General features: G+C 41.4%; 1 protein-coding gene and 1 long non-coding RNA gene across 7 annotated transcripts in view; one reads left to right on the forward strand and one right to left on the reverse strand.

Annotated features, from left to right (window-relative positions):
• Positions 1-8,801, forward strand: part of DCP1B (decapping mRNA 1B) — a 66,014-nt gene extending 57,213 nt beyond the window's left edge. For all 5 annotated transcript variants that reach the window (XM_019544554.1, XM_019544556.1, XM_019544558.1 and 2 more), the window contains 2 exons: positions 4,099-4,347; positions 7,638-8,801. In XM_019544554.1, the coding sequence (XP_019400099.1) occupies positions 4,099-4,347; positions 7,638-7,718 (330 nt within the window). In that variant the 3' untranslated portion in view covers positions 7,719-8,801. The remainder of the gene's footprint in view (positions 1-4,098; positions 4,348-7,637) is intronic.
• A 1,273-nt stretch (positions 8,802-10,074) lies between these two features.
• On the reverse strand, positions 10,075-18,563 carry LOC109316459. 2 transcript variants are annotated; one of them, XR_002102848.1, is made up of 3 exons: positions 17,239-18,563; positions 11,375-11,475; positions 10,075-10,986 (listed from the first exon to the last, which is right to left on the reverse strand). It is a non-coding gene; the product is annotated as an uncharacterized LOC109316459 (long non-coding RNA). The 2 variants fall into 2 exon arrangements; XR_002102847.1 differs by lacking the exon at positions 17,239-18,563 and having other exon boundaries at positions 11,375-11,854.
• Between the last annotated feature and the right edge of the window lie 7,413 nt (positions 18,564-25,976).

A 25,976-nucleotide genomic window follows, 5' to 3' on the forward strand; every position in this document is an offset into this window, starting at 1 on the left:
GGAAACACTCTGTCTAGTACCAGCCTGATTCAGGGAAGTATCCTTACTAGAGCACAATATCCTTGCCATTTTTTCAGATAATCAGTTTATCCTATTTTCAGTAGACCATTTTTTTGTGTTTTTGTTGTTTTGTTTTGTTTTTTACTTTTTGGGTGTACCCTACATAAGTAACACCCCTCCCATAGAAGGAATTTTTCTGCATAGAAATAAATGTGATACTTAGGATCACGAATCTGAGTCATGCCAATGCTTATGGTTTATCTTGATTACCGCTCCTGCATGTGGTAGCAAAAATGCTCAGCAAGGATATATCTAGTATTCTTAACTAGCTACATGTAAAATGTTTAAAATTGAAGATACAGTAAATATGAATTAAAAAATTCTGAATTAAACTTGGAAAGACACTTATCTGTCTTGTAGTATAGTACTATAGTATATTTCATGAAACCACCCTAGGGAGCATTTATGGTGGAAAGTATATTCCTTTCACAAAAGATTCTTTTAAACCATACAAGCTCTATGGAGAATGATAACAGTTTATCTGTGTTCATGAATATTTAAGGCATGGTTCTGAAGTGTAAGAATAACATATCTGGCTGGTAGCTAAATTTGATGGCCAGAGATTGAATTCCCAATGAACTCAATGGGAAAATGGTCTAGATTTGCAGATAGCTGGTGTATTGATTAAAGTATCTTTGTACTGATGATGTAAATAACTAGATCTTTGCAATAACTCTACTTAAACATTTCACCTAAAAATGCTTAAACAAATTCTAAGTGATGCTCGCTAAGAATGCTAGAAATCCACAGCTCCTACTCTAACTACTAATGCTCTAAGAGACTTGTCTGATGGACATAGAATTCCAAGCAGGTAGTGAGAGATGGGGGCTCCAATTTACAGTACAAGTGTTCCAACACATTCTCAGCTTTAAAAAAATCCAATGTAAATTCACTAAGTACCATGTCATCCAGCTGCCAGTAGTATTGCTGAATACTAACTAAAGACATTTAAGTGAGCACTTGAGAAGCAGGAGTGCTATATGCTGCCACAGCCTCATGGATTTTTTTCATTGCCCTGTTGCAATGCTGTACAGTTGGCAATGTAAGATCCTGCTGTAATGTTGGTGAGTCAGAGATTTAAGTCTTCACCTGGAAAAGGTGAAGATAAATCAATGAATGCTAAGTAAACAAGCAACTTGGGTCAGATTGTATCAGCAATATTTTTGGGAGTGCTGTTTTGTCCTTGTGAGGAAATTATTCGGAAACTAAAAGAAGCAGATGACTGACAAAGCAGTTTGCAAAACTGGTCTTGCCAACTAGGTTTGCAGAACTGACCTTGGAATCCTTTTGGCACTGATGCCTGGGCTAGTTAGGAGACCATTTGATGTGAGTTTTACCTCAAACCTCTCCATTACCCTTTCTGTTTTCGTAAGCACTGTCAATAAAAGACTGCAGGAAGCATAAAAAGATTACAGTAATAATAACAGTAAAAATCTAGCATTGCTACTAGAACTGCAGAAGGCTGTAGACCATATTCGTCTCACCACTAACCAAAAGATACCCAAACTAAATGTCTAAACCAGTGCTTCTCAACTGTTTCAAACTCAAGACACCTCTTGACAGCTCTTAGTTTTCAATTATTTTTGACTACAGAAAAATAATAGAGCCAGTTCTATTACAAAGAACTCAGACCACAGCAGGGTAGAATGTTTTTAACACTGTGAATTCGTATTTGAAATCTCTGGATTTATCTTGTGAATCATGTTTCCCCCACCTAACAATGCTAACATTGTGTGGCACCCCACTGCATCCTTGAATGGATCTCAAGGTACCCTAGGGTGCCCCAGCACTTTGCTTGAGAATCACTGGTTTAAATGGAAAGATCACCCTGTTTTGTGTAAAGAAATTACTTAGGGCTAGAGCTTGTGAAAGCACTGTCTCACTTGTTAATAAAATATTGACTTTTAATGTTGTTATACACAAAATCAGGATTTCATTTATCAAGAAATAGATGTATACATTTTCTATTTTAGACAACGATTTTAAATACTGTTTTAGCCTGTAACTATTAGTTTGCTGCGTCACCGGTAGATGGCAGCATTGCTTACTATACTATACATAGCTGCTTCTGTTTTGTCTGTTCTAATAAAAAGCAAGCCATTCTTCAATTACCGATTCTAGTACATCATATTTGCATATTTATAAGTAGAATAAGTCCATGCTGTTAAAAACACACCATGTTTTCTGTTTTGTTTTCAGGGTTTTATTCCTTAGAGTCTGTATAGCCAAAAGATTGCTTTGTTTATTTGGTTGATTTGTTTGTTAAGAACCAGACACTCACATTGTGTAGAAGCATGATACTTTCATTTTAGCTAGAAAGATCTCTGCCATTCTTAGTCATTCTTTTATAAAAGAACCAGTAATAAGAACCACTGGAGGCCACCCCTATTCCAAGCACTGGAGGAGCCCAGAGAGAGAGAAACTGCCATTCATGTGCACAGAACACAGAATTGGTTGTTTCTGTTATGATTAGACGTCATGCAGGAAATAAGAATGGCAGGTGAATAGTTTTTCTTGTTAAAAAAGCCTAGCTTCAAAAAGCAGAAAAGCAATATTTACCAAACAGTGTTGTTATTAGTAGCTGTTTGCATAGCAGGCATGTTGACTGCTTTTTTGTATTTACAAATGCTTTTACAGTGTTTCTCCTACTGTAAATATAGTACTGTGAATCAGCATGGGAATTCAATCCTTTTTTATTTTTGAAGTGTTTACATGCTGTAGTTGAGTGTCCCACAAATATCTTAGATGAAATGACAGAGGCAAGGATTTCTTAGAGTGAAATGTTGTATTGGCCCAACAGGGTAGCTAGGATAGAGTTGGACAAGCTTTTGAATGCAACATGTTCGTCAGATTACTTCTTGCATTCAAAAGTTTATCTAACTATCCCAGCTACCCTGCTGGTCCAATAAAAGATATCACTCTAAGAAATCCTTGCCTGTTGCATAACTTTTGGACTGTCACAGCTTTGATCACAGTAGCACACTCTTACGTTCCTGTAAAATAGAAAATATATAAGACTAGAGCAAGCCAAGAGGTACTGAAACAGAAATATTCTCTAATTAAATAACCTTGTTTTGTGATTGCAGGATACCTGTCAGATGTACCATCTGCATCATTATGCTCCTATTTTTTATTTAGTTTTCCTCTACATGTTGGAGATTCAAACTGAGACTGTTACAGTAGCACTTTACCTATGCACAGCTGAGCAATAATCCTGCCTCCAGTCCAAATAAAGCAACTGGTGTCTCATGTTAATACCTAAAGATACTTGTTTTATGTTGAAAAATACACACACAATAAAACCTGTGATGATAATGCTCCCACTGAGTCTCACAAGTGGTGCTTGACACTTGAACAGTAAGACAAGCTGCAGTTTAGAATTAAGATCCATTACTAGAGTTGTGTGAAGAAAGTTTAAATAGTACTTGCCTTGTTGACTTATTCCTACCAGCATTATTAGCATTTGCACATTCAAAAGTTCCAGATGTGTCCCAAAATTAAAAGAAGTAAAACCTTAAGGCACAGACTCTACTTTCAAATCAGTATGTTACTCCTTGCTTAGACTGATATAAAAGGAAGTGGAACTCTTAGACAATTACCTCAATGTTTTCCATTCCACGTATTCCATTTATTAAAATATGCTCAGATACAGGCAATTATTCTCAAAGACCAAACCTAGGGATGTGGACCTTCAAGGATTTTGTTGCAGTTGGTCATTCCTCTACAGTACTAATAATCAAATTTATGAAACAAACTGCTTTTGTAATCCGCTGAATTGGTTTGTTATAGGGAATTAATTACACTTGAGATTCAGTATTACAATCTTCAGTTGGATGAGGAGCCTATTAACTTAGAAATGGACAGCTAATAAAGGAGGATTTGTAACAGGAGGATTCTGGGCCCCAAGTAATCCTAATTCTTGCATATACACTTGTGTAACTGCTGCAGGTTGGGTCTCCCTTCACCCTTACTCCTGTATTCTTGGTAAATGTATACACCATTTATGATGCCTTTGTGTGTTCATTTTTGTATGGTTAGGTGATTTCACCTCAGCGCATTCCTGCGACAGTGACTCCTACGCTCTTGATGTCTCCAATGGTGTTTACTCAGTCCACACCTGCTCCACCAAAAGCAAATGAAAGTGGGCGGTTGCCACCCTCAAACCAAGAACCAGCTGCCAATTCAGGTAGCCTTATCCTGCCTATGCAGAACCTGGAGCCATCTCTGGTAAACAACAACCCAATGACCAAGATACAGCTGCAGGAAACACTTTTACACCTGATCCAGGTAAAGTCAGAAGTGTTTCCCTGCTGCTTACATCCTTTATTCTGCTTTTGATTTACATACCTCTGCTGCATAATTGGTTAGATCCATTTGTCTGAAGGCTAAATGCTATGCTAAAATGTGCATTGGAAATTATGCTATTTCTGGCTGTATTTAAAGGAAGCACTACATCATATTCTGGAGATAACAGTCCTTTGCACAGCATTGGCTTAACTGCCTTTTGATTAATGTATGCAGTGTTGGGTGCAGCAGTTCAAGAAAGATGAACAATAAATTTGAAGGGGTTCAGGGTAAAGAACAAGGATGATCAAAGGCTTCAAGGGATTGGTCTGTGAGTAAAGGTGAAAACAGCATGCGCAATACACACGCACAACTTAACTAAATGATGAATAATTCGTGATCTGACATTAGTCTTCAAATAGTTGAGGCTCATGTTAAGGGCAGAAGTTCAGGGAGGAATTAAAAAAAATGGGATGAAGATGGGTAAGTAAAAATATGTCTTAGCTGTCCAGAAAAATGTACCGGTTATGTTCATTAAAAAGGTCTTCTGCAGTCGAAGTGATGAAAGTCTTTTTGCCAGAGTTACTAAAATTTCGACTGACAAAACATTCAGGAATATTTTGTAGAAAACAAGCTGGTATACGTCAAAGGGTGGAATTGAATGAGTCATGTTTTAGTGTTCTGTCTGACATGGAATTCTATGAGAACTAAAAAAAGTGAATGTTTTAAATGTTAAAGGACTGCCTTTAATGTGGAATGGATGAAGAGGGCTAATCAGTCTAATTTGTCAGTCAGAGTTATTTGACGATGTATTATTGAAACTGATCATAGATATAATCATTGAAGATTGACATAGCCTTTAGATTCTGATTACATAATAAAGAGTAGATACAGGATAAAGTATTTTATGAAGCATTTCTCACATACCTTTCAGGACTTCTGGTTTGTGGTTAAAAAGAAGAGTGTTGTGTTCCTCCTGTTTTTCCATATTTGGTACTAGTGGGAAAAACTTTACATAATACCAATTACTATCTTATGCATTTTATCTTCTGAAGTCTTATCTGCAAACTATGTGTTGGCCAGATTCTTTGCACTGGCCACAAAGACTAAGTGGGCTATTTTGGAAAAAAATTTCTGGTTAGCCCACTCCACACCTAATATGAAAAGCTAATTTCATACCTAACTGCTGACTTGCAACTTTTGTCCCAGGTGCATCCTACATTCCCCATGAAGTGTCACCAGTTTAGTTATTGTCTTATGTTCTTACATGAACTTAATGTATCTTTCTAATTTGCACTGTCCAGTTCCTTCACTTTTTGCAAGAATGCCATGTTTTAAAGCAATGGCTCTTAAACTGTGGTGTATACAGGGTGGATTTGATTTTAAATCAAATTGATAAAAATCATGATTTAAATCACTGGCCAGGAAGCCTCGATTTAATCATTGTTCTCTACCAAAAATGCGTTCTTGTTGTTTGACATAACCTTTGTTCAAGGCTATGGAAATAGGCTTCAGGATAGTCAGCATACGTTCTACGTTTCTCCTAACCCAATGTTGAGAACTTTAGCTATGGCAGTTCTATCTATTTTGTCACAGTTTTGTTCACAAATTGTCATCAGATTAAGCCAGTTCCCAATATATCACTCAAAACAGTCCACTAGTGAGTTCCATCACACATCTTGTGGGAGAGTTACTTTGGTTCCTTCTGCCTTGTGGGAGAGTTAGTTTGGTTTCTTCTGCTTTCTTCAGAGCAGCTGCTGCAAAGTGGTTGTCACAGAAGTCTTTTGCAATTTCAACAGAATTGTGCTCAAAATGTTCGTTTTTGTTTCTGCTGCCCCTCCCTCCCTGTATTTATCTCCAGACTCCTCCTTGCCAAGATCTACTCCACCCCCAACAACCCTCTATTCATTTAACTTCTTGAAACTTTGCACTTTCAGAGAGAGGTATGGGCTTGACCCTGTGTACAGAAACATGCAGAGAGTAGTGCTTATTGGTAGGTAATCAGCAGGGATCCTGGTTTTCCCCTGATTAAAAAAAAAAAAAAAATCCCAAATTTTCTGATTTAAAAAAAAACCACCCCAAATCAATGTTTATATATGGTGGCATTTTGTTTTAATCACGTAAAAATGTAGAGCTGGGGGGGGTGTTAAATCAGAAAATTTGGGTTTTTGTTTTTTTTTTTATCAGAAAACCAGGACCCCTGGTAATCAGGTCTGTTATCGCTTATCTTCATATACTGCTGTTAACAAGGATGTTATCTCTGGAGAGACAAATCCACAGTTTGAGCACTGAAACTAAGCGTCACAGAGATGTTTAATGGGATCTTCTAGACTAAGCAGTCAGTCCCATTGGGTAGAGTGGTTTTCTCTAATTTTTACTAATCTATAGAGGAGCCTCTGGGAACCCCATAACATTGGGCCCCTAATACAGTCCATGGCCTGTTGTGATGCATTTATAAAGCTTTTCTAAAAAGGTTACATAAATATATTGTATCAAATAGTATAAATTAGAAGTTATAATCCTTATTCCATGATATATTTGTGCAATAACGTATCTTAAATTAAAACTATCTTTATATAAAAAGCATCTTAACAAAAAAAATAAAAAATTACAATTAAATCAAAAAATCCTATTTAAATTTTAAAAAACTGATTTAAATAAAAAATCCATTATTTTTAAATCATCGATTTTTATCTACCTTGGATGTATAGAGCAGTCTGTGGTACTCTGCAAAATGAAAAGCTTCAAAAAACAATCAGCATGTCAGCACTGGAAAGAGAGATGGATCACAGTAATATCTTTTATTGCAAAATGATGTGCAAAATGGAAAAGTTTTGACAACTCTTGCTCTCACACTACCTGGGCAAAGGAACCAGTGCAGTTTAAGATCATTCAGTCCAGTGAGTATCAAAGGAGATGCTGAGATTTCCTCACTTGGAAAACAGAATCAGGAGCTAAATCAATCCACTGCACACTAAAACATTTCAGCATCATTATTGCAATAATAGGAGGGGAAGAAACTCCTTAAAAGAACCCTTAAATATAGGATAATAAGAATGAGGGCCGGGGCAGGAGGAAGGAAAGATTCTTGCTCTTGATATCTATGTATGCAAACATTCTGTGAGAGGTATTAGCCAGAGGTGGATTTTTTTAAAATTAATTCCCTTGCTAGCATAAACTTTGTCTGAGTGAGTATGGTAGAAAATTCTTAAGAACCTGGAATGGCAAGAACTTAAAATCATTTTGCTCTGTCTCTCTTATCTTCCAATAACCATTCTTATTTTGTTTTTCAGAATGATGACAACTTCTTAAACATAATCTATGAAGCTTATCTCTTCAGTGCAAGGAAGGCAGCAATGAAAAAATCTGTGTAAATGATAGTTTTTAATTACATTTCTATGACTTCTTGAACTCCAGGAGAAAAAAAAATAAAAATGAAATGAAATAAATGGTCCTAGACACTTTACACGCACTTAAATATTGCTTGTTGGCAAGTACATGCTGTACTGAGAAACGAGTGGGTGGAAACTGATTGTGCCTTCCTGGGGGGAGGGGGGTTGGTCACAGCACTAAAAACGTGAAATCACAAAATATCTGAAATTGTATTTTTTTACATGGGCCCATTGCTAGATGACTTACGTTTCTCCTATAAAGACTCTGTTCTCAGAGTTCAGTCTCCTTTTTATTTATAGCTATGGTTATTCATTGACTAGTTATTTTACCTGGACCTTCTCTGACAGAGATATTGCATCTCTTATACTACCCTGGTTAGCCTGAATGGTGCCCAGTCCAAGCCACAAGGTGGCAATGTTGAACTGTTTTTAGACGCATGAAAATATTGGTGAAATTCAGGACTAGGGAGATCTCTTGAAGCTGGGATTGTTTCTGACTTGTCTTCAAGGAATTTAAACTTGTGTGAAAGAAATGTGATGATTTCCCCCCAGAAATCTATGTAGAAAAACCTGTTTTTTATTTTAATTCCTGAATGTTTATAGGAAGTTGTAGAAATGGAAATCTGAAGTTTTAAAAATTTATAGAGTAGCTTTATTGTTAGTGAGTGTTTTTGCTCTACGTGCAGATCTGGGATAGCCTTGGATTCAGGTGTCTCTTCTTCCAAAAAATCTACATAATTCTAAGCAATATAGAAACTTGTCAAGAGAGAAGCTATTAGTTCACAAGTGCTTTTCCAGCATGTTCCAAGAGCAGGTGGAAAAATGGTTTCAGTGATCCATTTATAAAGAAAATAAAATGGATTATCCATACTATGCAGTGGATTCATTGTGTTACCACATGAACTAAGTAGTACTGAAAGAACAATTTTCAATTGTTTAAGGTGGGATTTTAATGTACTCCTAGACTTGTACAAAAGTAAAATAGAATGCATTGGCCTCATGTTCCTTGTTAACACCTCAATTATGGTTTAAATCAGTTGGAATAAATACCTAAAACAAATGTGATATTCTTTTAGGTAAGGTTTTATACACTTCATTGGCAGATGTTATATGAAACCATGGTGTATGGATGTAGTCTTTGGTGAAGAAAGAAAATGAGTCCAGGTTTTGTTTAGTGTTCTAATGCTGCAGTATATCAACACCTTCATACCTGGCAGGACTCATTCTTTTGTGGTTTCAGAGAAGTGAGATGAGGGCATTATTATATCTGACTCACCAAGAGCAACAGGTGGAATCAAAATCAAGTGGGGCTCAGACAGAAACATCAGAATCTTGGTGCATAAGGAAGAGTGAGGAGAAGAGAAATATTGTGAGACACCACAAGCAGGGCATGAACTTGGGTTTTCTAACTTGGTTGCAGTATCAGGTGGCAGGATTTTGCTGCCTGAGAGAAATTTGGGTATGGAATAGTGGCTGTAGTACATGGGTGGGAAAAATACAGCCCATGGGCTGCATCCAGTCCACCTGGTCATTCTGTCTGGCCCGTGGGACCCCTAAAAAATTAGAAACTATTTATCTGCTCCTGGCTCCCTATCAAAGATGACAGGAGCCAGGGCCAGTAGGACCCAGGGGGAGTCCCAGCAAGAAAGCAGCAACCCCACCCCACCCCCAGCCATTTCCCTGCCTTCCTGCCTCAGCACTGTTTCAGCACCACATGGCTCCTGGCTGCATCACTGAACTGCTGGAGCACAGAGCTGTGCTGGTATTCCAGTGTGTGTGTAGGGTAAGTCGCACCCACACACACCACCATACACATGTACCCACACTGCCTTGCACAGACCCCACACCCTCTCACACACCTCAGCCACCCTCCCCCCTATGCACAGCTCCCCTATAGCCACCCACACCCCATATATCCACATACGCACCCACATGCTCCCACAACCCCCACATCTATCCACCCCCTGCAGGAACACCTACACCTCCCCAAAACCCCACATACGTACACACTCACAGACCCCCACAATACACAAGAGTGAGACTTCATTTTAAGCTATTGTATACAATCACCTCTATGTATACTACACAAATGCATGTAACCCAGGAATATTTAATATTTTTTAAAATCAAATTAATGAATGTTGTAGATGTTCGCTTTTTAGAGTATAATTTGGTATTTTTCTGGTTCTAAGATGGCAAAACCCCTTGCTGAAAAGAGTACTTCTGGGGGCAGAAGTCACAGGTTAGGGGCTGGGACTTCCAGTATCTTTTCTAAGAGATGTGGCCGGAGGATAGCATAGGATGGAAAAGAGAGTGAGCAAACTGAAGTGTTTTTCAACTCCGACAAGGCATCTTCTAAAATTATAGCTAAAATAGAGCCATCCCCAACTACTGAAAAGCTGGAAATTCTCTGGGTTTCTCATAAATTCCTGTATTTTTTATTTGTATTAGTCTTTAAATGTCATATATTGTTTAGTAATATATTGATTTTTATTTTTAAAATAAAACCAAATATCTGGGAATTTTTGCAGACTATGGCCACATACAGGCATGCTTCCTTCTCAATCTGATCAGGGAGAGGAGAGGAGCAGTAGGGGTGGCCGGGGGTTTGCACTGCTGCTCCCCTCCCCTCAGAGCTTTGCTCTGCTCTTCTCTCCACTCTGGTGAGCTGCAGGTACCAGCCTTGAAGTGCTGTGCAGGGGGAAAAGCTTGGGAAGCTTTTCTTTTTTCGCTTCTTTTTTTGTTAATTCAAAGGGAACAATTACAATTCTACTGCAGAATAAACTTTAACATGGCAAAATATAATTTTAAAGGAAGGGGCTAAGTGTAAAGTTTAAATTGTGTTGGGTTTGGGTTTCAGCCATAAATACAATGAGATTCATGGTTCATTTTGTATATCCTGGATATCAGAATGGCAGCATACTGTTCTGGTTGCTGTAGCATCCTTTGTTGGAAAACCTTAGATTAAGAGATTTTACAGTATAGTATTTTAGGTTGTAAGGGAGAAGACAATGTGGCAAGAAGATACTTCCTCCCAGGAGGCTTGTTCTAGCCTGGGGGGAAAACGTGGGATTCTGCAGTCTTGAAATATATGATACAGCAAAACAGATACAAGTTCTGAGAAATGACAATCAGTTGAACTTGCTACATAGAGTAAAACTTGTTTTTAAGACTTCTCTTCCTTTTCCATGTCCTACAACTGCTTTTTCCATCAAGTCATTGTGATCTCTGGACATATTTCTAGGTTCAGCTGGAGGGGGAAAAAAGAATAAGCTTCTGCATGATGCCCAAAAACTGAAGAGACTCTTTCTTCTCCACTGAAAGTGATACTTTAAAAATATCTTAAAGGTCAAAGCACAAGTCCAGTCTTAACACTTTGCCCTGTATAAATACTACATGTTAGAACTGGCATCACAGACCAAGCCCCTATGTTAGCCTATCATCAAGACTGCAGCTAGACAGCCCCCCCCCCCCCCCCCCCCCCCCCCCCCCCCCCCCCCCCCCCCCCCCCCCCCCCCCCCCCCCCCCCCCCCCCCCCAACTACCACTGTAACTAGATGATCTCTCTTTTCAGTATTATCTAAAATTACAACTATCAGTGATCATTTTTGCATTTTGTTCAAAAAGTGATAACATTACCTTCCCACCAGAACAAACTAAACAGACATACAGAGGCCTATGACTGGAATGCAAGGAGAGATAGGAACGGACTCCCTTCCTCTGCACGATTCAAAATAGCACTGAAACAAAGCAGATACAGCATAGATACAGAAAAGGAAAGCAGACTGTTAGGTTACTGTACAAAATAATTTACAGGGAGAGAGCTTCAAAATAAACAATGTCACCCTGAAAGAGAGTTCAGACAGGATGAAATCCTTTTTATTAATTTCAATAACCAAAACTTCTGGTGAAGGGGCTAATATATTTTATGGTAACATCTACTTTCAAAGCGTCCATGTAAAAGTTCCTGGAAACCTTTGGCACATACTTTGATTAGAAACCTAACCTATTATGTTTTGGTCCATCCTCCTCTAACTACAAGACAACAGATCTATCATCTGACAGCAAAAGAGGGGAGGTATGAATATGACTCAAGAGAATGGAACTGCACAAAAGTCAATATATGATGCGATCTGCTTGTAAAGTACAAGGAAAAATGAGGGCCCTGACTAAGAACACAAGCTTCTATTGCGCACCAAGAAATATGTTAGCCTTGATTTTGATGCAGAATAAATAGCACCTTTTGATTTACCAAAGCAGTTCTATAATAGATTCCTGCCTAGTAATGTAAAGACTCTGCTACATGCCTCCTTGTGGATCTATCGAAGTATTTGCAGCAACAGGACTGGGCATTAGGGCTGTGCAAAGCTTTGGTCCCTGATTCGATTCGGCAGCTGAATCTACAAATCTGAATCAAATCAAAGGACCCTTGAACTTCTCTGAATTGAATCAGAATCCTCTGAATTGATTTGGAAAGATTCAGTGATTCATGCATAGACACAGCTTTAATGTTTTTTCCTACATACCTCAAGGTACCAGGTGGCTCAATGCTGTGACGCTGGGGTGGATGGAGCGTCCCACAGGAGCGCGGGGGGCTCCCCAGCGTGCTCAGCAGCAGACCTGGAAGTGGATCAGAAACACTTCTGATCCATTCCAGATCTGCTGCAGAGCACGCAGGGAGGCCCCCCCTGCACACCCCTCCCCCCCCCCGGCTCAGCAACTGGTGCCTCCTGGATCTGGGGGAGGGGAGCACTCAGGATCCCCCCCCCTGCAGCTGATTGCCAAACCATTGGGGGGGGGGGGCACACTCCCTGGCGGACACAGAAGTGGACCAGAAGTACTTCCAGTCCATTTCCGGCTGCCGAGCATGTGGAGGGCCCTCCCACACTCCATCAGCCCCATCACTGCAGCATTTACAATCTGCACTGATACCTCAAGGTATGTAGAAATGACATTTAAAGCTGTGTCTATGTCCAAATCGCTGATTCTCTGAATCAGCATCAAATTTTCAGATTTGAATTCAGCCAAATAGAAGCAGGGACAGTGATTTGAATCAACAAATTGAATCACTGTCCCTGATTCGGGCTGAATCCAAATTGAATAGGACCTGCTTTGCACACCCCTAATGGGCATATATGACCTACATGACCATACCAAGTACCTGAGATCTATGCAAAGCACTATTTAAAAACTAGATGCCATTGTCCTGTTTTTAAGCCCTGCATACCTGTGTGATTTTCCCCTACGCTTGCCTAAAAATACCAAAGTGACTCGAGAGAGATGGAAGGAACGTGGGTTTTTGCCCAGTCTATGACTACTCAAGCTGGGAATAAAGGTTGTTTTCATGTGTACAGCTGCCCAGGTGTACACCTTTTTGGCTATTTCTTCCTCTCTGTGGAGGACTATAGACTCGTATCCATCAGCAAGTTCTTTTTTTTCCTCTATCCGAGAAAGTTATTTTCTCCTGTCTGGTTTCCCCTTCTGATTCCTCAGGAAGAGCTAGAGCAGGAGGATCCAATTTCTGTATATTTATTGTGCACAGAGATCACTTGTGCTAGAATATTGCTAATGTGATGCAGTGATCCATCTACAACTACACTCTAATCTATTCCCTTAAAGGAGAAATACCACCCAAGAAGAAACCTGTTTCAAACTTTTTTTTTTCTAAAAGGAGTCATTTATTTTTTATATATTTATTTATTGATTTTCTGCAGAGGACTGTCACACCAATTTGGTTTGCAAGAGCCTCGAGGTTATATTAGTCTCTCACCCCTGCTGGTATCCAGCTGCCTAGTTCATTGATCATCATCTGTGCAAATTTTCAGGAGCTCCCCAATTTCTGATGTGGTGAGGTTGAGGGGTAAAGAGTGGGTCGATATTTGGTTTAAATTCCTGTAGGAGAGATGTGAGCATAGCTAAACTTACCTTAATTTTTGCCCAAATTCAGAAGCATCTAGAACAGTACTCATACACTGCACAACATATACAAATAGTAGCTGTACATGAAGCAGACTGTAGTCTTAAATGTCCCCTGGTGCTCACACGAGTAGTTGAAAATAAATGGTAGTGGGAAACAACCTATATGAAGGCTTGATCTTTGCAATTTTTCCCAATTTTTTGCTGCGACTCAAACCCCTCAGTCCTCTACAATCAGCTCCATGGCCTCTAGAAATTAACTCTTTTCCCAGTATTGTGTGTTGTGTGGACAGGAAGAAGCTTACTCTGGGATTGGTATGGACTGGAGCAAGCAAGGGGTATATAGAAACCACTGCAGCAGCAGAGCAGCAAGCTACTCCTTCCTCCCTTGACCTTGCCACTGAGTCTTTAGAAGCCCTTGGAGCAGAGTATTAGGAACTGCTTTTTTGTTTTTCCTTGTTGACGTGGGTAATTACAGTAGGCTGTCACTGGCTGCTTATGCTGCAGCGGCTGAGACGTTCTGTGCTCGAGAACACTGATCCTTATATCACAGAGTGAGGAAGAAAAACAGTAAAAACAGTAGGATACACTTAACAGGGACAGTATTTCCATACAGAACTCCTGCATTGATTAAAAAAATGCCTTTGCTATGAAAAGTCTTTGTAAGCCGGTCACTCACCCAGCTTCCTTATTAAGGCCAGGTAGCACTACGTCCAAGGTTTCCAGATGGTTTATTTTCCATGGGACAGCCTCGTCCTCGCAGTAAAAGAAACAATGAACCAAACAAGTGTGCAAAGAGATAATCCAAAACCGGTAGGCTTTCTTCAAGTCTTGAAGTGAGACAGACTCTGTTCCCCTTTTGCTCCCTGACCCTGGAGCTCTGAACCCTCTGGCTAGGAACAGACATTACACATATATCAGTTTGTGATCAAAAACTGGTTTAAACCTGTAGCAAAACAGATGTTCAGTGCACATAAACCAGTTTGAGATAAACCTGATTGAATGTAGTATCAGACTAAACTGATTTGGCTCAAACTGGTTTATTCAATGTCTGTCCCACACCTTTTGCCAGTTTAAGATAAACCAGAATCCCCCAGCATCCTGGCACAGTCTCTGGGTAGAGTGGGGCTCTCTGTTCCACAGCAGGGCTGGCCCCTCCCCTCTGCTCCCTGGCTGCAGCTCCCCACTCCCCTTTACCATTTCCTGCTAAGGAAGAATTCCTCTTCCCCTCTGCCTTGCTGAGGAAGTGTCTATGTGTTAGCTAGCAGACCACATGCTCACTATAGTACATGCTGAATCAACAGGTAGCATCAAAAAGTAGCTGGTAATGTCCCTCTGTTGTTTTCTTAATCGGGTGATAAACACTGTTATCAATTCCCTGCTGGGCTAATCAGAGCTCCTGCTGGGGTTTGGCCATGTCCCCACTCCCACATCCATGCTATGGAAGGAAGGGAGGGCTACCCTAGTGCCCCTTGGCTTCTAGCCACTGCAGGTATGTGCCTGCATTTCTGGGATGTCTGTCTGGTTACAAAACTGATTTAGCCTAGCCAGGTTAGACTAACCTGCAAAGTTTGAATCAATTCAGGCTCAAGCTTTTTGAATGTGTGCCCCTAGCCTCCATGGCTCCACTCTCATTTACTGATCATCAATTACAGCTGGCCCCCAGGCTTCCAGCCAGGTAGACTCTTAACTGCTGGTTACCTGCAGGGTCTTATCCCTCTGCAGGCTGAGCACCTCTTTACACTCTTCTCCCCACTCCCAACCAGCTGTAGAATTGAAAACAAGCTAGAGAAGCAAAATTTGTATAAGTTTCCTATTATCTTGCCCTGTCCCATAAGCATTTGCTGTTTCTCCATTTTCCCAAGGATCTCTGAAAGTGGTGACAAGTAGGGGGTGCACGGGAGTATACATGCACCCCTGAAAGTGCTAGTGCACCCCCTGACAGGCAGTTTTCCCTGCTTAGGTGATGGGTAGGGGGGCAGACAAGACCACTGGTGCTACCCCCAAGAGTGCTGGCCTGGGAGTGGGAGCACCAGGAGAAGCAATTCCTGTAGCCAATTGTGCCAATAGGGCAGGGTTCTCCAACAGCTAATCAAGCCAACCTAGAAGTTTCAGCACCAATGGCACTTCTGGGTCAGCACAATTGGCCACAGGGGAATCCTCCCCTCCCCCCCACCTCCCCTTAGTCAGCATGACTGGCCACAGGGGACCCTCCTCCCAGTTGCTGACTGGCCACTGGTGGGGCAAGTGGCCCCCCAGACTCAAGACTAACCAGTTGCCCATGATCTCTGACAGGATTCCTTTTGGTGACAGCTACTGTTGTACATAGTCCTGGGGGCGATGTGTAGGGGGTGCACGTGGGTGGCAGGATCTGCAGGCAGTCCACGATCGCCGCTGGCCACCGCCAACACTGCTGGTGGCACCTGCGGGTGGTCACTGCTCCCTAGTCAGTGCTCGCCACCCTCCCCTCTGCTGCTGACAGTGCTGGGGGCGTCTGCAGGAGCTCCCAGCTTACCACCACTGGGCTCCCACCACGGTGCTCCCACTGCCACCAGCGCAGCCATGCTCCCCCAAACCACCAGGGGCACAGGCTGGTCATGCTTAGTCCTTGCAAAATGCTTCTCTTCTGTCAAATGGTTGCAGCAGCTCCAGAAATTCTGAAGGTATTTTTGGTAAACCTTGCCATGAGCAAGTGCTATAGGCATTTAAGACCAGAGCAGAATTAACAACGGATTCATTTTTAATTAAAATAAAATAACCTGTGTATTGACTGCTTCCTTGTGAAAACAGGTTTGCCATGCTAGGTCTAGCTACTGCTCTGTCAATTCTATTATCTTTCACTGTCACTTCTCAATACCTGAAGCTTCAGGAAAATCTCATAACCAGAAAAACAGTGATATTCAGCAAGGGTGTAAGACTGTTAAAATTTCTTTCTTGTCTCCTGAGATGATAAACTTACGCTTTGAAGTCTGAAAACACATGATCTTAAGGTTCCATAACTACATATGTCATAAAATTATTCAGTCCTTTTTAAAATCCAGATGTTGTCTTTGATTTTGGGTTCTTTTGGTTCTTATGGAAGCAAATTCTATATGTTTATCTCATATTTTGTTATAATCTCATACAGAAGGAGTCTAAACAGGGGCAAACTGGTTTTGATCCTATAACATTTACTGGGTAGACTGGCTAGCTGGCCACTAATTGCATTTTAAGTTGTTCCTGTTGATGCTTGAAGGTTTTACTGATGCATGAGAGTAACAACAGTTACATGCATACATGCCACTAGAGGCTGCCATACACCTCACTAATGGTTAGGTATAGCAATTAAGAATGCAAATTTGTATTAGAAAGTGCTGGCGTTTGGAGGCTGTCAGCATAGCCTATGCATTGCCAGTATTCTCCAGGCAAACTCTATGGAGCATCTTGGTTGACTCCATCCATCATAGCCTCTTTGATATGGTCTTCATTTCTTGCAAAGGAATGCTTTGAAAATGAACAAAGATATCATAGTTTAATAGCTCTTGCGACTATTCAGCGCAATAGTGTTCCATCAAAATTATTTGTGTATAAGCTGAAACAGCGCTTACCTGCTGTGGCATCTGGGCTCCTATGCAGACATAGGTTACCTTAATTGCTATCAGAATGTAATACTGTACATTAAAATACTGTGGAAGACAGGTTATGTTTCTTTCCAGTGGCTTTGCAGACCTTCAGAGTGAATCTAAATCTAAATTGTAGCTAGAAAAGAGAATCATTCTATAGTGAAAACACCAACAAGCTCCAACATTATTCAAGTAAGAGTTAAGCTAAGGTCATAGCTGCAGTGAACAACCATTGCTAATGACACTCCAGTGCCAGTTTGCCCGCTTTGTGCACATCAGATTTCAGATGAAGAAACCCTGAGGTCACAATGGTTTGGTGTCTGTGTGAAACTTCAGGAGCCACAGGCTCAGAAAAATGTTAACTTCAACCTTGATGCTATGCTAACCAGAAGCCAGGCAGCTGGAATTAATATTATTTAAAAACTGCAAATGATTTTGGGCAGACAGCGTGGCCTGGAAGAAGTTTTTTGTTTATTTATTTATGTATTTCTAGATCAGGTCAAAGTGAATACCCTGCATCAGAAGCATTAAAGATATGACTCACAGGCTGGATCCACCCTCCGGAACCCTGTCATCCAGCCTACTATGCCACCCATGGGTCTTGAACTGGATTTGTACAACACAGGTAGAATGTGCCAAAGGGGCACTACCCACAGGTGGCCAGCCCTGAATGCTGGGGCTGGTCTGTGGGTCCAATACAGCCCATTGCCACTCATCCAGCCTGTATGTTGGCCCCACACCACTCATCTCACCCACTAAGCCTCACAAGTTGACACCTCTGCCCTACACTGAGATTTAAGTGCTTGTTCTATGTTTTATGTGGGTTGCAGACTGCTCTGGCCCTTGTGGAGTGATTGGCTGACTTGTTGCTCTCTATTCACTGTCCCAAGTGTACTACCCAAATGTTGACAACAGCACAAGGGAGCAAAATAAGCAGAGGACTGTAAATTGATATTTACATCATAAGACACTTTGCATGTTACTATTTGTTCTGACAATGAGAGTTGATTTGTTCTTACAACATATGTATTTAAGGTAAACAAAATCCTTGTGACCTGTTTTTTCCTGCCTTGTGAACTGCTCGTTTGAGGCAGGGGTTGTCTCTTACATGTGCACATATGCATTTTCGTATGCATGTGTACACAAACACAATGCCTAGAACAATGGGGATCCTATCTCAGTCAGTGCTTAAACATGCAACAGAAATAACTGCTCGCAAGAAATGTGCTGGTTTGATCTTTAAGCCCTTTTGTAAATAAAATTCCTATAGGCACTTCATGATTCTCCAACACTTTGATGCATAGTGGGTGTTTCTATGCGTGCAATGAATTCACCTGAATTTTCTGTGCAGAAAATTCAGGTGCATTAAACTTTGCCCCTGCCTGCATCTGAGCATGTGTCCATTGGGAACAAATTTGCTCCCAGAAGGAGCAGTTCAGTCTAGGACTGCTCCTGCCCTGCTCTGCTGCCCTGCAGAAGCCTGGGAGAGCTCCAGGCCCCCCTGGGTGCTAGCCCCACCCAGGCTGGCAAGGGGCACATCCCCATCTCCATGTGGCTGGCAGGCAGCTGCCCAGTAGCCAAGACAGTTCTTCCTAACCTGTGGAGACCAGGACAGGTCCCAATTTCCATGTGGCCAGCAGGCAGCATCCTGCCCAGCTAGGATATCTCTCCATGCCCCCTGTGGCTCCCTGCCACCTAAGTTGACCAGGAACAACTTGCTCCCAGTCAGCATCTACACATGTGCTTCAGCGCATTAATATAATGCGCAGATTTCTAGTACCTGTATCTACAGGTACTAGAAAACAGCACATTACACTAATTTATAGTACAATGTAGACGGTGATGCTTTACTGCAAATTAATGAACTACATATATTGTTTTTGCCTTGGAAATATTAAAATATAAAACCTGTTGGGTGTGTCTAACATGAGATGCTTTACTGCACATTAATCTAATAAGCAGTAAAGCATCTCATGTTAGACACATCCAATATGTTTTATATTTTACTCTTTCCAAGGCAAAAATAATACATTATAATAGGCAGGAAGGTGGGGCAGGGGAATCTTTTTGAAAAGCTCCTCTCTGATAAAGACACCGTCAAATGCTGAAAGATGGAGGAGTCGGTGTCCATTATGAAAGCTGGCAGGAGACTTAAGTAATAACAGATTTGGAGGCAACTAGGAAAAAAGGGAAGTGATGTGAATTGTGATCAAAGATTCAGGGGAGATGCTGCCAATGGCCTTTCCCAATTCCTTTTTGAGAACCATTTACAAGCAACCAGCTTCATTGTTAACCGTTCTGAGAAGCACCTTTGGTGCATTGTTGATTTATTCATGAGTAAAGTTTGAGCTACTTCAAAGCTGTAATCTGATATGGAAAGTCTTGTGAAAGCTTCCCTCTACCCTTTCATTTTTAATCCATCAAACGTTTTTAGTAATAATTGATGGTTGGGAAAAATATCTCATATGTTTTCATTAATATTTATGGAAAAATATTGGATATTTTATTACAGGTTTTTTCATAGCTCAAAAACTATTGTGTATATATGAAATGTTATCAAAGGACCAGTTTAATCTCAAGACATGTTGAATCTGATCACCATCAAATTACAATGTGAAGGCTTTCATGCGATAAAGGGCAGTTCTGTTTTCAGAATTAAAGAAAAATATCCCTGTAATGTTGTAGACTCTGACTTAGATTACTGGCAAAACTGTGACTTTCTATAAATTCAAAATGAAATGGGAGAACCTGAAATATAAACGTTTTTGAATTCTATTTCAAATATTTTGTATGGTCCCAACTGTGAAGAATCACATCTGCAGGAATGTGCTTTACAAAATATTTTGGCCTAAATGTTCAAAAGTAGCTACTAATTATGCCTGCCTAAGGTCTGATGTCCAGAATTGCAGAACACCTGTCCTTTTATATCTACAGTTAATGCACAGAACAAGTGCTCATAGCCTCTGAAAATATTATTTAAGATTAAAAATGATGTGTATTATCCTTATTTGTGTAACATTTTTATAATATTTGTAACTGAAACATGACCACCAGGATCTGGGGGAATGTTTGTTCACAAGAGCACCCCAAGGGATGACGAGGTCAAATGGTCATAAACTGTTGCGAGACTGTTTCAGGATGGACATAAGGAAGAATTTCTTTACTGTCTGAGCCCCCAAGGTCTGGAACAGGCTGCCATCGGAGGTGGTTCAAGCACTTACATTGAACACCTTCAAGAGCAAATTGGATGCTTATCTTGCTGGGATCCTATGACCCCAGCTGACTTTCTGCCCTTTGGACGGGGGGCTGGACTCAATGATCTTCAGAGGTCCCTTCCAGCCCTGATGTCTATGAAATCTGTGAAATCTATGAGCTTTGTAGCTGGGGCCAAAGCCCCACTGGGTTTAAGACTTTGTACAAACAAGTCAAGAAATATTCCTTGTCCCAGCACATTTACAAACCAAATAAACAAAACAAAGGAAAGGGAAACTAAAGAGATTAAGTGATTTGTCCATGGTTGTAAAGCATGTCACTTGGTGAGCTGGGACTGAGAACTCATGTCTCCTGACCTCTGCTATCTTCCTTGTGCTTTCCCTTAGTAATAGCTCTTAAAATGTATGTAGTATATACATATAGTGCATACATACATACATAGTACATATATGTTCAATGATTTCTTCAGCCATTTACTAAGTAATCCTCACAAGAATCAGGGCAAGGAGGTGGGTGAGTAAATTGAGACAGAAAGGAAACGGAATCAAATTATAATTGTCACTTGCATGCTATGCAAGTGGCAAAAGAGTTTTATATTGTTCTTTTCCTTTGTTCATAGAACATTCAGCCTAGAACAACCCTGATTTGGTCTATATACATCTCATAACCCAGTAAAATCACACCTTATTACTGAACTGAGGAGGATGAAGGAGATATTTGTTGGGTGTGCTTTGAATAGGGTTGTTGCATCATGCTTTTAATGGGAAGCAGGATTTGGCAGTCCAATCTGCATGTGAACTGAGCAAAGTATCTTTGACTTTTGAGATAAACAGAGTAAGTAGCATAGTTTCTTTAGTCACTTGGTGCTGGTGCCAGTTGTGGTGGCTCTCCATGTGACCTTGAAAGAACTGTTATAGTTCAGCCACTTTCACGTGGGACACTTTAATCCCTTTTAAAATTCTGTTTTCCTTCCATCTAATCAAGATCTTTTGAGTCATATTGACATGAAATGGAAAAGATTAAGTTTAGCCTTTGGGTGATTGTTAGATAAGGACAAAGTCTGCTGTCTTTTCTGGCATCTTTCTTACAGTAGGTAGAAAAGCTGTGATTTATCTACAAATCAAGTGTCTGCTTTCACTGAATAGTTATTTTTCTCTTGCACTAATGGTGAGGAAATGCTTCACTGCTTCTCAGTTTCTGTGTACTCTGCTCTCCCTTGGCATCTCCCACTCACTGTTTGCCCTGGGTGTCTTCCTGCTGCTCAGAATGATATAGATGCAGTGGGTTGAAAAATGCTGCTAGCAAGAATATGCCTGTTTTATCTCAGAGTACTTAGGCAAATCTAAATTTAGAGTAGAATTTTTAAAAAGCAACAGCCAAAGGCATTAATTAATACACCTTGTATATGGCTGTTTATATAAACAGCAGGGAAAATCATGCAGTTTGCAGATGAAGAGATATGGAACCAGATATTTACTGAGCAATGGGACGGAAACTAGAGATCAAAATGGACATGTTGGCCCTCATTTCTCTCTGGACCTGGTTAACCCCAGGTGATGTTCTGTGGACCAGTTAGTCACATAATTATCCATTAAAAATATTTGTTGTATTTTTTTCTTAAGCATCCCAGATCGCTTTAAATTGGTAACAAGATAGTGGATTCAGTGGATGGCTGCTCCAAGTCAGTATGGAAATTCCTCTGTGCTAGTAAAGTTACACTGGGATAAAGTTGTTCTATTCTGCATAAGTGTAAGTAGAAGCACAGCTGTTTGCTATATTTTTGTGTTAAAAGAACTTTTGTGATGATGGCAACTTGTGTGTGTCTGCTAAACAGTTATATCAGGGTTGTTCTTTGAACACTGTAGCTCATAGGCCCCAACTCAGATGGCTAAAGAAATGTTGCTTTAAGACAACATAGCTTCTACAGCATCTTCCACCCAGGTCTTTCAAAATGCCTTGCAATCATTAGGCAATTCATCCTCACAACAAAGCTGCCAAGCTGGAAAGTATCTTGCTTCCTGCTCCACAGGCGGAACTGAGGCATGAAGTGGTTGGAGTCACATGGACAATCAATGGAAGAGCCAAAAGCTGACCAAGATGTCCTACATCTTCCTAGGGTTCAACCATCAAGCTGTGCTCCCATTCCTGGAACAATTAGCACCATATTGCACCCAGCTGCACTAGGGTTATACTGCTATTTTAGACAGAGCTCAGGACCACTTAACCACAGTGTCATAAAAAACCTGCTCAGAAAAGATTGATGGTTTAATACAGCTTGCTGGCATGTTTCTAAAGCAGTATCCTTGGACAGAGCTTAAAGGGACATTGTCAAGTAGCTTTCACACCTTGATATTCATCTGATTAGACCTACTGGGAGATAGGTTGAATGACAGAGAGTTGATTATGATCTTAACAGCATTGTAATGTCTCTCCTGTTACCTATTCAAACACTGGCTCTCATGCTGGTAGTTTTCATCATTCTTTAAGGAGAAAAATAGTCACTCAAAGACAGAATAAACTAAAATGGAAATATTTTCAATTGCTGGTCAGAGCCTGAACGTTTGAAGCAAAAATAGAATTAAAAGTTTCTTAGGGCCCCATTACATGGTAATTTGGGGTGGCTCCTGGAGCTCTTAACACTTGTACTGTCTGCACATTAATACGTGAAACTACTTTTAAGCATTTATTAGGCAGATCAAAGTTACACCGGTCCAGGGCAGGATCATCTCTGATCTGCACTACCCAGCTCATGTTGCACTAAGATGGGGCAGGCAATTATTTGGGCTGGAGGACCACTTAGAGAGTTTTGGTGACATGTCACAGGTCAGCTCAGCATCCTGCCCTGCCATCTGCTCACCAAAGCTCACCAAAATTCCATAAGTGGTTCTTCCCCAGGGCCTGAAGCTACATTGGGTGGGGGCATGTTCTGCCGAGAGGATGGAATGAGGCTGCAGGCCGGTGGGGAGCAGCTTCCCCGGGCAGGATGAGCAGGTGGTGCCAGGGTCTGGGGCATGACCATGATCCACTCCCAGCACCCCTCCGGCCTGTAGAACCAGCACCCATTGCAGGGACATGCAGGCAGCGGATCATGGCTTGGCCCCAGGCTCCAGCCCTGCACTGTCACCATCCCAAGATCCTGGCGCCAGCCCTACCCACCTGTCCCATTCCTAGATGCTGCTTCCCTCCTGTCAACAGCCCCATCCCATTTGCCCAGTCCTGGTCCAGTCTCCATGAAGACTCTGCCCACCTGGTCTATCCAGCACCTTCGGCTGTGAGTGCAAGGTGGGTGGGCCAGAGGCCACATTTTGCCTACCCCTTCACTAAGGCATAGCCACTGTAGGTATACCTTAGTGTAAACATCACACCCGCTCCCCTTTCCCCATTGGCCCAGATCAGGCCCAATTTTGTGCCCCCCCTGCAGCTCTCCCTAGCACTCCATATCCCCACTCACTGTCCCCCCCACTCTCTCCTCCTCATGCTGTCTGTTCAGGGGAGCAGGAAGGAAAGGGTTAATCTTCCTGCCCTACCACCACCACCACTGCTGCTGTCCTTCTCTGGGCAGGCTCAGCCAGGAGAAGAGCAGCAGCCCAACCGCAGTGGCAGTTGGGGCTGGCCAGGCAAGTTAACCCTTCCCTGCCTGTTCCCCTGGGACAGATAGTGTGGGTATCCATGAGTAAGAAGGCAGTGAGGGGGGAGGAACCCTGAGGGGCAGGGTGGGAGACCCAGAGGCAGGAGGGAACTAAGGGAGCCCTGCGGGACAAGAAGGAAGCCCAGAATGGGAGCGTGGATTCTCGCCTTTCAGTGCTCCAGGCCCTTGCTGACCTGAATGTGTGACTGCTCCAAACCCATTGATCGACATTTGTGCAGCCCACAGTGTAAGGTGTAACAAGGCCCTTGTTAATGCTATACAACACAGCTATCTTAGGTTTGGGCTCATGATGGAATAAAGACCACCCTTTTGCAGTATCAGCTGACAAGTTCCTGATGTGTCCAGCAAAAGAAGCAGGCCCACTTTGACTTCATCCATTGATCCTGTGTTATCCTTAAAGAAGCCACCCCATGTAGAGCTCACTGCTACAGCATTTAGCTGGCATTCAAAACATTAGGACTGGTACAAAGTATAACAACCAGGGGCACATCCTGTGGGAACAGTAAAGATACTAGAAGACCAGGTTAGATTTTAAAATCAGGAACTCAGTTCCCCTCTCCACCCCTTCCGTGAGCTGTTCCCTACCAAGGAGAGCTGAGGGGGCATTTTTTAGGACACTTAGAACCAGACTAGAAAAAACACTAAGGTATGGTAACTAAGAGCCCTTTATTGACAAAAAGTATTCTAATGGTCTTTTCCTTTTATTCTACTTCATTATACCATTCATCATTAAGACCTCTTGACACCCCACCCTCCAGTCTCCTGTCCATATCCACTCTTCTCCAGCCTCACTTGTCTTTTCCTTTCCTTTATCCTCAAACATTCATTGGGGTCCTCTCCTTCAGCCTTCCCAGCTGTTGTGATACTCTTTATTCCTCCTGATTCTCCAAGTACTTACGAGAAGAAAATGCACCATAATAAAGAACAGTTCCATGCTGGCAGACCCAGTGACCAAGGAAGCCATCCCATGGCCAGTCTCATTCCTAAGAAACTTTTCCTGATATTGAATTTAGTTTTTCCCTTTAAACTCATCCCTTTCTCCCTATTTATATCCCACCTCAACATCATATAATTCTGTGTTCTGATATTTGTAGAATATGATTGTGGCAGTCTGCAGCCAAGCTACGCTTATTTAATAATCTTCCCTTATACATTACTTCATCACTCTGATAATATTGTTTCTTTCTCTGGCTTCCTCCTTATCTTTTTGGTAACAACATGCCCAGAACTGAATTCTGTATCCCAGGTCCACTCATCCAAGGGCTATATAGAGAACAGGTATCTCTTCTCTGCTTGTTGACACAATACCTTTACAAATGCAGCTCAGAATTGCACTGGTCCATTTTATTGTCCTGTTGCACAGAAATGCAGTTATAATTTGCTGTCCACTCTCACCCCTAAATCTCTTGAAGCCTCCACAGGTTTCTCCATTCCATTTTCAGTTTTTTCCAGATGTTTTTTCACCAGTTGCACAGACTTGGTCTTCAAAAGTTTTCTACTTTACGTCTGATTCTGTTGATTTCCTTCCTGCATTCCAAAGGCCCTCACACTGCAATGACCAAACACTGAAGAAATAACTATACATGCACTGGCCAAATTAAACTTTCTCTAAGTACTGTCATTATTTTTCAGTTCTCAATAGTATTCTCAGTTAATCTTTGAATATAATTACCTGGCTGTAATTACCTCTTTCTTTCAGTGTTCCAGACAGGGTTCAAAACACACAACAGTTGTTCTATCCCAACGATTTTCAATTGGAGTGACACAAGAGCCTGTCAGGGGTACTGTCACCACAGCCATGTGGAACTGCCCCATGCCCCTCATGCACAGCCAGACTGAGAAGGGCTGTGTCATGAATGTG

This window comes from Crocodylus porosus, unplaced genomic scaffold, assembly GCF_001723895.1.
Source record: "Crocodylus porosus isolate Cpor-Errol unplaced genomic scaffold, CroPor_comp1, whole genome shotgun sequence".
Classification (NCBI taxonomy): Eukaryota; Metazoa; Chordata; order Crocodylia; family Crocodylidae; genus Crocodylus; species Crocodylus porosus.